This window comes from Danio rerio, chromosome 1 (assembly GCF_049306965.1).
Source record: "Danio rerio strain Tuebingen ecotype United States chromosome 1, GRCz12tu, whole genome shotgun sequence".
Lineage (NCBI taxonomy): Eukaryota > Metazoa > Chordata > Actinopteri > Cypriniformes > Danionidae > Danio > Danio rerio.
In genome coordinates this window covers 50,229,180-50,242,995 of record NC_133176.1, presented here as the reverse complement: position 1 = coordinate 50,242,995, position 13,816 = coordinate 50,229,180, and the positions used below count along the sequence as shown (strand labels likewise).

The 13,816-nt window shown below is 37.5% G+C and overlaps 1 protein-coding gene across 3 annotated transcripts in view; it reads left to right on the top strand.

Moving 5' to 3' along the window:
• The window catches only part of pdxkb (pyridoxal (pyridoxine, vitamin B6) kinase b), a 67,576-nt gene that overhangs the window by 16,303 nt on the left and 37,457 nt on the right, over nucleotides 1-13,816 (top strand). The window contains exon 1 of one of the 3 annotated variants that reach the window (NM_001145586.1): nucleotides 11,139-11,219. The exons of the other annotated variants lie outside the window; for them this stretch is intronic. Within the exon in view, the coding sequence (NP_001139058.1) occupies nucleotides 11,139-11,219 (81 nt within the window). Of the gene's footprint in view, nucleotides 1-11,138; nucleotides 11,220-13,816 lie in introns of those variants that run through there. 3 annotated transcript variants of the gene reach the window in all.

The following is a 13,816-nucleotide window of genomic DNA, read 5'->3' as shown; positions in this document are numbered from 1 at the left end:
GACGGAAGCGTCAGCCAATCAGATCGCTGTATGCAAATGCACCAGCTCAGACAGTTGCCTATTGCTGACTAATTTCATTGGCTGACGCTGCTATGATGATTGCGTCAGCCCAAACTTCTGACACGCCCCTTGTCAAGCTTTGACGCTGAAGCCCCGTGTGAATGGGGCGTAAACTGTACATTTAATATTCAACACTTTAGGATAAAACTGTAATAATTAATAATAATAATCAGTATATTTACAATGATTCATTTATAACCATCTAGTGTGTTTGTCTCTCTCTTTCTCTCGCTCGCTCTCTCCCTCTCTATCGCTCGGTCGCTCTGGCTCACCTGAGCACCTGTGACACCCGAGCAGGTGTGCAGCAGTGTTTTGTCGTGTCACTACAGCTGTGGATCAGGTAATGCTGGACTGGTTCAGCTTCTGTGGTCCGGTTACATTGGAAGGTCAGGCTTGAGCGCCGAGCACAAAAAGGTCACCAGCCTTTCAGCTGCCGCCTAATTGAACTGAAACTCTAGGGCACATAATTATATTCACAGAGAAGGCCAAGCATAAAAGGGTATTCCAAGACCTTATTTTTTAATGACGAACAGTTTTATTTGGCAGTAAAATGAATGAAAAAACGTTAATAACAATTAAATTATTAGTTTGATTTTTAGTACAACAAAAGTTTTCAACATTTATTTTTATGATGGCCATTGAAGTATTTTTTATTTCAACTTTGTTTTTATTGATTTTAATTGTATTACAAAACCCAGCAAACGATACAGATACAATTTTAACTTGTATATTATTTCAGAATGTACTTTCCCACCCCAACATTTGTTAAACAAAAATGACATTTAAAATAAATTCTGAAACAAAATATTATACTATACAAAATACATTTAAATTGACCAACGTGTGTGCGTATATAATAATTATAAAACATTGTTACATTGAATTTTAAAGGGCACCTATTTTACCCAGTTTTTCAAGATTTAAAACGAGTCTCTTATGTCTCCAGAATGTGTCTGTAAAGTTTCAGCTCAAAACACCCATCAGGTAATTTTTTATACCTTTCTGAATATGGAAATGTACTGCTCTGAGCATCTTGTAACTGTTTTGTTGCCTGTGCCTTTAATGCTAGTCCTCCCCGCCCACCATTACCTCGTGCATTTCAGAGTGTGCCTCAATTTCTGCCTCGGCCGTGTCAGATTGTCACAGTGACAGACATGAAGGAAGCAGATCTCACGTAACGTTTGTGAGAAATACTACAGTAAGAACTTTCCCAATGATTATTTGATGTATTTGTTAAGTTAATTCAAGCCTTTGCACAACAATGAGTCACACACATTATCATTACAGAGTTCACCCACAGACACACACACACAGCGCATGTATTTAACTTTGCACTGTCTTTGCAAGACAAATGTGACAGGATACACGTTAATATCCAGAGCTGTACGGATATACGTTAATGTACACCCACAATCCGGGATTGAAGCACCTTCTTTTATAAAGGTACTGACATGCGGCTGTGTTAATGAAGATATTAAAATCACTGTAATTCATTACAAACATGCACTGTTTTAAAAGCATTTTATCCCTTTTAGAGTCTTTAAAACAACCAAATGCTTGGACTAGCTCAGTTCAGAGACACAGTAAACACAGTGTGTCAAAGAGAGTGTCGTTACATCAGTCTACAACTGAGAAGCAAGGCTATTTTTCCGTCATGTTCTTGAGAGCTGTATCTGGTGTCCAGGTGTCTATTTTAGTTTGTGTGTGTGTGTGTGTGTGTGTGTGTGTGTGTGTGTGTGTGTGTGTGTGTTGTGATAGTCTAACAAATTGAATTTTAACCTAATTATAACATCTACCCAAATTTTTCTTACACCCCAGTAATGAAGCAGCCCGGCATTCAAATCAGAAACATATTTAGTTTTAAAAGTGATTGATTTATTTTCCATTTATTTATTATTTTAGTTTTGAGTTCATTTTAAGAAAACAATTCATGTAAAATGTAGATATGGCATGAAGACAGTGGTTCTCAATTCCAGTCTTCGGGGAATGTACTTTTTGAATGTCTTTCTTACTTACCTGATTCAAATTGTCAGCTTATTAACAGAGAAATCCATGAACTGATTCTTATGTCTCTAATAAGTGAAACAGCAAACGAAAGACCAGAATTGAGAACCACTGCCAACATAGCTAAATTTCTCTGGCGTAGCTCTGGCCCACACAATCAGGTTTTGTTTGGCTCACATGCCGCAGTGAATTATGGTACATGACTAGACTAAGTCTGGCTTCCAGACAAGGGCCAAACATGGACCATATCTGGGTCAAGCCACTCATATTAACTCATAACTGGGCCTGAACTGGGCCTGCTGTGCTAGCTTTATGCTAAATCTGGGCTAGAGTTCTTTGCTACCTGGGTGCATTAAGAAACGTTTAGTCTTTACTCCAGGTGGAGGAGTTCAAGAATCTTGGGGTTTTCTTCACAAGTGAGGGAAGGATGGAGTGTGAGATTGACAGGCGGATCAGTGCAGCGGCAGCTGTAAAGCGGTCGATGTGCCGGTCCGTTGTGGTAAAGGAGCTGAGCCAAAAGGCAAAGCTCTGGATTTACTCGTCAATCTGCGTTCCTACTCTCACCTATGGTCATGAGCTTTGGGTCATAACTGAAAAGACAAGATCTCGAATACAAGTGGCTGAAATGAGTTTCCTTCGCAGGGTGGCAGGGTGCACCATTATAGATAAGGTTAGGAGCTCTGTCACCCGGGAGGAGCTCAGAGTAGAGCCGCTGCTCCTCCACATCGAGAGAAGACAGCTGAGGTGGTTCAGGCATGTTTCGGATGCCGCCTGGTGGATGAGTAGGGTCTGTCTGCAGACTGCAAGACAGGGACGTAGCATGAAGGTGCGTAACTTGTAGTACGTTAGAGGCATAACTTGAAGTTATGGTGACCCACATGTTAAAACTATGCTGTCGACTAGATGGCACTGTTCATCAGTTATAAACATCTACACCTACTCCACACCTAAACCCAACCATTTGTCCCATACATGAGCTCATTTGTCCTATTTTGACATATGCCATAATAAATTGTGAAAATAACCGATCGAAGGCTTGACCATACAGAACCCTGTGTTGGCGTTCAATTCAGCATGACTGAGGAAAGTGGCTGGCCAGGTTATTTGCCTGATAAAAGACTATAAGCTAGTGTATCATTTAATTTCATCCATTCCTAATGATTTTCATTCATTCTTTTCTTTTCGGCTTAGCCCCTTTCATAATCAGGGGTCGCCACAGCAGAATGAACCGCCAACTTATTTAGCATATGTTTTTACACAGCAGATGCCCTTCCAGCTGCAACCCATCTCTGGGAAACATTCAGACACACTCATTCACACGCATACACAAAGAACAATTTAGCCTAACCAATTCACCTGTACCGCATGTCTTTGGACTGTGGGGTAAACCAGAGCACCCGGAGGAAACCAACACGAGCGCAGAGAGAACATGCAAACTCCATATAGAAACGCCAACTGACCCAGCTGAGGCTCAAACCAGTGACCTTCTTGCTGCGAGGCTACAGCACTACCTACTGCGCCACATTTTCTAATGATATATGTAATAATATATAATACCTTTGTATTTAAAAAATAAGTATTGTTTTAATTTTCTTCATTCTAAATCTTTAGGAAATGTTTTTGGTACATCAAAAAGTGTGGTTATGATGGCCATCCGACAAGCTAATTCAGCACAAAATAGTGCTCAAAAAGTCACTTAAATGCAACCTATTTAAACCTCACAATTAAATAGAAAATTAGGCTTATAACTAAGGTCCACTTTTTTAAGAAAAAAAAGAACTTCCCTTTTCACTAGGCTGGCAACGGGTCTGTCAAGGCCCCCAAATCACTGAAACCGCCCCCGTATGTTTAGTAGTTTCCTGCAGTATCGCTGTCTCGCCAGCAGAGCCCGCTAAACCGCTTTTTAAATCACTTCAGCTGCCGCATGACGCGTCATTGTTCGGGTTTTTAGGCAGCTGTTCATGAGTCAGCGGCTTCTCGATTGTTACGGGTGTAGTGGGCTCTGTTGCAGCGATGATTCACATGTTTGTGTGATAAAGGAACCGATTTTTGCCCGGTTATAATCCGTTCCTCCTCCTCCCGCCTTCCTCCGGCGCGCAGTCACGACTTCTGGATAATCTGAGGTGCGTTTGAGTCTGCAGACTGACAGGAATAAAACCGTGACCAACGAGAAACAGCAGAGCCTAAAAACACTTCAAACTTTAACAAGTGGAAACACTCAGGCGCTTGATCAATGTAAAATAAATTAGAGCTTGCTAAGCCACAACACCATCGGCTGATTAATGGTTTTTATTCCTAATAAAGTCTATAAATGCCAGTTATGATAGGCCCATTAAAAATTACATGCCACGTTTTTTTAACAATCTGTTTATTGAGGTGTAACAAAAGTGTGACAATATAATACACACCACAATCATATTTACATCTTTAGCATTCATTCATTCATTCATTTTCTTTTCAGCTTAGTCCCTTTATTAATCAGGTAAGGGGTCGCCACAGCGGAATGAACCGCCAACTTATACTGCATATGTTTTACGCAGCGGATGCCCTTCTAGCCGCAACCCAGCACTGGGAAAAACCAATACACTCTCACAGACACACAATTTAGTTCATCCAAATCACCTATAGTGCATGTCTTCAGACTGTAGGGGAAACCGGAGGAAACCCACACCAACACAGGGAGAACAGAAATGCCAACTGACCCAACCGGGGCTTGAACCAGCGACTTTCTTGCTGTGAGGCGACAGTGCTAACCACTGTGCCACTGTGCCTCTCCAAATGAAACCCAGTAAAACATTTTAAAATACTTCTAGTTGAAACGGCGGTGATGGGTAATATGCTAGTCAATGATTTTCGACACTTTCAAAGTCAATAATAGGCTCATTAATTAATTGTTTTGCCTTTATTCTGATCCCTGTTCTGACTTTGGTTTATGTTTATTTGTTTACTATATGTTTATTTTTTTTACTTTTACAGTGCTCTTAATACAGCTAACACTCACAAATGATGCAGATAGTTATACCCCAAAATAAACATGTACTCACTATTTCCTCATTCATAAATGTTTCCAAAGCCTTATGAATTTGTCTTTTCTGTTGAATACAAAAGAAAATATTTTGAAGAATGCTGAAAATCTGTAACCATTGACTTCCAGCAGGAAAAGAAAATACAATGAAAGTCAATGGTTACTGGCTTCCATGCTCTCTTCAAACCTTTCTTCTGTTCAACAGAAGAAAGAAACTCAGGTTTGGAACAAGTGAAGGGTGAATAAATGATGTCAGAAATTTTCGTTTAGATGAACTATCCCTTTAATGTCCCGTTTAAGACATATAGTAACATCTTGGCCTGAGGGTGAGTAAATTAACATCACATTTTTATTTTGGTTGAACTACCCCTTTAATGCCACTCAGAAGAGGCTCCTAAATAAAGCAAAAGTGTTTTGTTTTTACTCTAAAAATAATTAATGCTATGCGACACTGTGGCTCACCGCAAGAAGGTCACTGGTTCGAGTCACGGCTAGGCCAGTTGGCATTTCTGTGTGGAGTTTGCATGTTCTCCCCATGTTCATGTGGGTTTCCTCAGGGTGCTTCTGTTTCCCTCACAGTCCAAAGACATGCGCTATAGGTGAATTGAATCAACCAAATTGGCCGTAGTGTATGAGTGTGTTAGTGAATGTGAGAGTGTATGGATGTTTCCCAGTACTGGGTTGCAGCTGGAAGGGCATCCACTGCGTAAAACATATGCTGGAAAAGTTGGCGGTTCATTCCGCAGTGGTGACCCCTGATAAATAAGGGACTAATCCGAAGTAAAATTAATGAATGGTGACTTGTAGCCACTCATAGAGTTTGCTTTGTTTACAATACGTTCCCATTTAGATAGCTCTTAGAGGGATTCATAAATGCCTTGTAGCATCTTAACAAAGTCTCTGTCTTTTTACCGAGGCCTGACAAACTGCTCTGACCCTGTAGTTTCCTAGATTTATGGTCAAGTGGGCAGCAGGCCAAAGACAAAAAGATGAACTAGGTTTCTAGAGCCTGAAGCTATCGGCCCACCTGTCCAAAAATAGTCGAGTCCTGACCTGAGGCTTTGCATGAGTCAGTATTCTAGCTTCAGTGGACAATAAAGTACAGAGGACATGCAGAATAGTGCTGTTACAGTAATTATAAACCAGAACAAGTAACCAGGTCTGATATATGAAATACTTTTCCAAAAACTCACGGTGGCTCTGTGGGTGGCACAATCACCTCACAGCAAGAAGGTCACTGGTTTGAGCCTTGGCTGGGTCAGCTGGCATTTCTGTGTGTAGTTTGCATACTCTCCCCGTGTTTGTGTGGGTTTCCTTCAGGTGCTCCAGTACCCCCTCCCCATTCCACTGTGGTGACCCCAGATTAATAAAGGGACTAAGCCGAAAAGAAAATTAATGAGTGAATATCAAAATTTAGTAATGGGGTGGCACGGTGGCTCAGTGGTTAGCACTGTCGCCTCACAGCTAGAAGGTCTTGTTCGAGCCCTGGGTGGGTGGGTTGGCGCTTCTGTGTGGAGGCATTTACTCCGGGTGCTCCGGTTTCCCCCACAGTTAAACGACATGTGCTATAGGTCAATCGGATGAACATAGTATAATTGTATCGTAATACAACCTACTGGGTCCAATTGACTTGATTAAAGCTAATGCATGTTCTTTTTTTAACATTACAACTCTTTCAACGTATTATGTTTTTATTTATTTTATTGGCTGAACAATGCAAAGTAGATACAATTCCTCGTATTCACAAGCTTAAAAGACTTGCCTGGTCAATATGTTAATGAAGTCTCATTCATACATTCATTTTCTTTTCAGCTTAGTCCCTTTAATAATCTGGGGTTGCCACAGCGGAATGAACCGCCAACTATTCCAGCATATATTTTAAGCAGCGGATGCCCTTCCAGCAGCAACCCAGTACTGGGAAACATCCATTCACACACATACACTATGGCCATTTTTGCTTACCTAATTCACCTGTACCACATGTTTTTAGACTGTGGGGGAGGAAACTCAGACGAACAACATGCAAACTGCACACAAAAATGCCAGCTGACCCAGCTGAGGCTCGAACCAGCAACCTTCTTGCTGTGAGACGATCGTGCTACCTACTGTGCCACTGTGACGCCCATATTATTAAAGCCTATTACAGAAATATTCATTCATTTTCTTGTCGGCTTAGTCCCTTTATTAATCCAGGGTCGCCACAGCGGAATGAACCGCCAACATATCCAGCATATGTTTTACAACCAGCTGCAACCCAGTACTGGGAAAATATTAATATTAATAAAAATATCAATAAAATATGTGTTATTCAAATAAATCATGCTAAAAGTCTTAATTACAATAATGTAATAATTAAAATAAACAAATAAATACGATTTAAATTAAAATGAGGGATGTTTGAAATGTAAACAGCGACATAAAGATAGTGCTATAATATTCATTAATTTTCCTTCTGCTTAGTCCCTTTATTCATCAGGGGTTGCCACAGAGGAATGAACCGCTAACTTATCCAGCATGTGTTTTACACAGTGGATGCACTTCCAACTGCAACCCAGTACTTGGAAACAGCCATACACACTCATTCACACACATACACTACGGCCAATTTAGTTTATTTAATTTTGTAGCGCATGTCTTTGGACTTGTGGAAAATATTTGTGATCCTTAAAGTTTATATTATGTTTTGCATACTAATGAAGCATTTTTGCAGAAGTAGATAGAGCTGATAGGGATGATTTGTCTAAATTTGGACTTGAACTGGGCAGCTAAACTTCTTGTCAGCAGTATTTTTTTTTTAACACAGAATATGTGCAGTTGAGAAAGCCTTAGACTTTTTAATGTTGTGAAGAGAATTTGTGGAGAATAAGGACCTATGTCTGGGGTGCAGCCAATGGAGGACTGGACAATGATTGATAAGTGTTGAAATCCTCTAAACTCCACCTGTTAATATCAGCTGCCTATATAAGATGAAGTGAGGAATTGAAATGTGTTGCGCACCTCCTGAATGTAACTTTTGCATTGCTTTGAGGATAACAGAATCCTGTGAATCGAATTATTCATTTCGTCACCTTAGAATTATACGGTTCTATCTGATATTTTTGTCAAAATTGAGTTATTGACATATTCTTATTAAATGACTACTTATTTACATTATGGGATGTTTTTTTATTTTGCTTACATTTCAAGACTTTTTATTTTAAAAATAAATGTTACACACGTACTGTTTGCCATATGGGAATGCAAAAACTTTGAAGCTCAATATCTCAAAATTATTCAGAACGCAGATAAAACCTTATAATTCCAAGGTGACGATTTGTATCAAAAAAATTATGATTTTTGACATTGAAGGAAAACCTCTCACCTTTTTTATTGAACACGCATGGAATTGATTGAATATTCCAACACTCGGGGAAACATGCAAACTCCACACAGAAATGCCAACTGACCCAGCTGGGGCTTGAACCAGTGACTTTCTTGCTGTGGAGTGACAGTGCTAACCACTGAGCCACCGTGCTGCCCCAATATAAATACATCTAAATAAAATGTGTAATTCAAATAAATTATGCAAAATGTTTTAGTTTTGCAATTAAAATTATTAACAAATAAATACGAATTAATCATTAATAATGTAACCTAAAGTCACTAACATTTTCCCTAATAATATGTTAGACATATTTATATTAATATTCCACAGTATGATTGTAATGTTTCTACTATTAAACTATTGTTGGATGGGGGTCACTTGCACCGACCATCATTTTAACTTTGTTACAGAGGAATTAAAATGAGTAGTATGAAATTCCGCACGGAGGGGCAGAATTAAAATTCAGAAAGAGCCGGACAGCGGTGACGTCAAACACCATCCATTCACTGTCTGACGTCACCGCGGAACGCGCTTGCGATTGGACTATATCAGAGCGCGTCTTTCTGTAGCTACAAGGACCCCACTTCCGCAATACCTCAGGCTAATACATCGCTGTAATACATGATATTTCTTAAAAACAAATTCACAAATAGTTGCTTTCTAGAAATTAAGTGCAAGACGACTGACAAATATATTTAGCTGTCATAACAAATTAGAAGGCGCCAGTTCTGATACATCCTAGAATGAGTTCGGAGTCTCCTCAGTTTGTGATGGACTCGTGCAGACTTCACAGCTCCTCCGTCGTGTCTGTTTAAACGCGTGATGTAGATTTAGCCCACGGTTCTACTTATTTGTTTAATGGGCTTTAAACAACAGATACAATACCACAAAATAAAATAATTACAATTTTCTCTACTTATTATAGTACTATCTTTATCTATTTCCATTATTTGTTTATTTTAAACTGGATTTTGCATCATTTATTTTAATTATGCATATTTAAATTATATTGTTTAATAAAAATGTCGTTATTCACATAATTATAAAAGAGGGATTTAAATTTAGCCTACTCTGTGAAACCCAATAAGTTAAGGTGACTCAAACACTTTTGCAACAAATCATTTGAGTTAAAAAGCCAATCTTAATGAGTACAGTGAACTTTTTTCATTTAGGTTGAAGTAATGAGGTATTAAATTAACTAATTACCTTCAACAGTTGGTTCAAAACTCTTTTCAAATGACTTTCAGTCAATTTTGAGTTAACTACTCTTTCATTTTAGAAAGTTGACTGTTGGATTTTACAGTGCACAGTTATACTTTATTATGCTTTAAACAACAGATACAAGACAACAAAATAAACATTTATAAAGCCAGGATGATTTATAGAAAATTCTTACAATTATAGACAAGTATGTCTTTTAATTAATCAAATAAAACAGAACACAGATGGACTTTTAATTGCCTTTCAGTTGGTACTACGTTGAATAGTACAGAAATGTTTTTAAAGTCTTTATGAAACACTATAAAACTGATTTCTGTTAGAAAGTTTACCGTTACAAATGCAAAACTTAATCAACAAACTAAATAGATTAACAACAAAAACTTATTCACATAATCATAATTTAAATGTCAGAGAAGGACATTTTCAAAATGCTAATTAAATTGAAACACAAATAAGGCAAGGCAAGTTTATTTATATACACTGTAAAACCCAAAAAGTTAAGGTAACTAAAACCGTTTGAGGAAACCGATTGCAACAAACCAATTAAGTTCAAAAACTAATCCTATACTGTGAACTTAATCCATTAGAGTAAAAGAAGCAATTTGAGCACAGTAAAACCCAATAAATAAAGAGAACTCAAACAAACTGAGTTAAGGCAACTCAAAATGGCCGAGGAAACCGATTGCTACAAACCATTTGAGTCTTTGTGAACTTACTCCATTTTAGTTGAAGTAATGATGTATTAAATTAACTCATTACCTTCAACACTAAGTTCAAAACTCTTTTTTTAAGTGAGTAGAATTAACTATCAGTCAATTCTGAGTTAAATACACTCATTTTACAAAAGTTGACGTTTGGGTTTCACAGTGTAGCACATTTCATACAAGTGGCAATTCACAGTGTTTTACATAAACAGAAATAAAAGAGACAAGTATAAGAACATAAGAACAAATAATAACAGAGATTAACATGTGTTAAAACAGGTTTTAAAAGAATGAAAAAGAAAAGAAAGACAATGCTCATTCAGTAAAGGCACTAAACAGATGTGTTTTCAGTCATGTAAGCATCATACCATAGCTTTTTTAAAATAACTACAGTGCCAAACGATGTGGGTACAATTTCCAAGTTTGAAATAGAGCTATTGAATTCAATATCCGTATCAAAATTGACCGAAAAAGCGTTTAACCGGTTAAAATCACGGCTCCACTAATAGCAAACACGAGCGTCGTCGTGATGTCAGTGAATTTTTAGGTGCCCCCTCAGGATGCCTGAGTAGCTGCGCTCGCCAATGAGCGTCTCCACCAGTGTGAATGTCCTTCATTTCTCTGTCTGGCTGCTGAACTTGCCATCACGGATCCCAATTTGGATTTAAAACGGAAAAGGAAAGCACCCCTCCGGTTCGCCGCTGCCGCTCGAATCGCGTGACATTCTGGAGCGTTTAAAACAACTTTAACTGCGCGCGACATGGAGTGCCGAGTGCTGTCTATCCAGAGTCATGTCGTGAGAGGATACGTGGGGAACAAATCTGCATCCTTCCCGTTACAGGTGAGCAGCTTTATGCCCTGCTTATAATTATGTTATGACAGCGAAACGAGAGGTCACATGATCGATATTCCTCATTCACATGCATGTCTTTAAGAGGTTTATCAAGCGAACTTCTCTCATCCCACTGTTACATTCTCACAACTTGGCCTCTTGTTGTAGTGATTGACTTCTAATAACAGTGACTAAACTAACGTTAGAGATTTGAGCAAAAGTGTTGTCAAAACACCGGTATGTTGCTTTGACATGATCCCGCTGCGGTGAGATCAGCGGCTGTCATCATTTCCAGGAGTGACATTGATCATCAGCGGCGCAAAATGATTCATATATCATTGAATCTCGGCTCCTGAAAGATCATTTGGCATGAGGGATCGCGCCTCGTCCAAACTATTAAATCGGGCTCATTAGCTTTTGAATGGCTCCAGCTGTCATGCGAGCGGAAAGCGGCTGTCTTTCCCTTCCCTTCTTCTGCATGCTCGCGCTGTCTTACGTTTTCGAGACTGACGTCACAGCCGGGAGACTCAATTCCAGCAGAAATCGTGACACATTTTTCTCTCTCTCACCTTCCAGTCTCGTATTAATCAATCCCACGCTCGAGTAAAACACCGCATTAGTAACATGTCCTCAATTTAAATTCGTCGTGTGGTTCTTTGACAGAAAGCTTCATGTTTTGGATTTGGGGTCCAAGTCTGAGTGTTTAAATCACTGATAGTGCTGGTGACTGAGGTGAAGTTGGTTTTGTATTGGCACATTCTGGGTTTCTCCTTATAATACTGTTTCACAAAAGTATTCTTTGGGCGACATGGTGGCATATTGGTTAGCACTGTTTCTTTACAGCAAGAAGGTCGCTGGTTCGAGTCCTGGCTGGGCCAGTTGGCATTTCTTTGTGGAGTTTGCTTGTTCTCCACGTGCTCGCATGGGTTTCCTCTAGGTGCTCTGGTAAGACATGCACTATAAGTCAGTTGAATAAACCGTATTGAATTGAATATAGAATATAGGTGAATTGAATATAGGTGTATTGAATATAGAATATAGGTGAATTGAATAAACCGTATTGAATTGAATATAGAATATAGGTGAATTGATTATAGGAGAATTGAATAAACCATATTACATTGAATGTAGCATATAGGTGAATGAAATATAGGTGAACTGAATAAAGGTGAATTGAATAAACCTTATTGAAAATAGGTGAATTGAATATAGGTGAACTGAATAAACCGTATTGAACTGAATAAAGAATATAGGTGAGTTGAAAAAAACATATTAAATTGAATGTAGAATATAGGTGAATTTAATATAGGTGAATTGAAGAAATCGTATTGAATTGAATATAGAATATCGGTGAACTGAATATAGGTGAACTGAATAAACCATATTAAACTGAATACAGAATATAGGTGAATTGAATATAGGTGAATTGAATACAGGTAAATTGAATATAGAATATAGGTGAATTGAATAAACTGTGTTGAATTGAATATAGAATATAGGTGAACTGAATATAGGTGAATTGAATAAACCGTATTAAATTGAATGTAGAATAGTGATGAATTGAATAAACCATATTGAATTCAATATAAAATATAGGTGGACTGAATATAGGTGAATTGAATATAGGTGGACTGAATATAGGTGAATTGAATATAGGTGGACTGAATATAGGTGAATTGAATATAGGTGGACTGAATATAGGTGAACTGAATATAGATGAATTGAATAAATCATATTGAATTGAATATAAAATATAGGTGAACTGAATATAGATGAATTGAATAAACCATATTGAATTGAATATAAAATATAGGTGAACTGAATATAGGTGAATTGAATAAACCGTATTAAATTGAATGTAGAATAGTGATGAATTGAATAAACCATATTGAATTGAATATAAAATATAGGTGAACTGAATATAGGTGAATTTAATAAACCGTATTAAATTGAATGTAGAATAGTGATGAATTGAATAAACCATATTGAATTCAATATAAAATATAGGTGGACTGAATATAGGTGAATTGAATATAGGTGGACTGAATATAGGTGAATTGAATATATGTGGACTGAATATAGGTGAACTGAATATAGATGAATTGAATAAACCATATTGAATTGAATATAAAATATAGGTGAACTGAATATAGATGAATTGAATAAACCATATTGAATTGAATATAAAATATAGGTGAACTGAATATAGGTGAATTGAATAAACCATATTGAATTCAATATAAAATATAGGTGGACTGAATATAGGTGAATTGAATATAGGTGGACTGAATATAGGTGAATTGAATATATGTGGACTGAATATAGGTGAACTGAATATAGATGAATTGAATAAACCATATTGAATTGAATATAAAATATAGGTGGACTGAATATAGGTGAATTGAATAAACCGTGTTAAATTGAATATAGAAAATAGGTGAATTGAATATAGAATAAAGGTGAATTGAATAAACCGTATTGAATTGAATATAGAATATAGGTGAATTGATTATACTGTAGGTGAACTGAATATAAGTGAATTGAATAAAGGTGAATTGAATAAACCGTATTGAATTGAATAGGTCGTAGTGTATGTGTGTGAATGA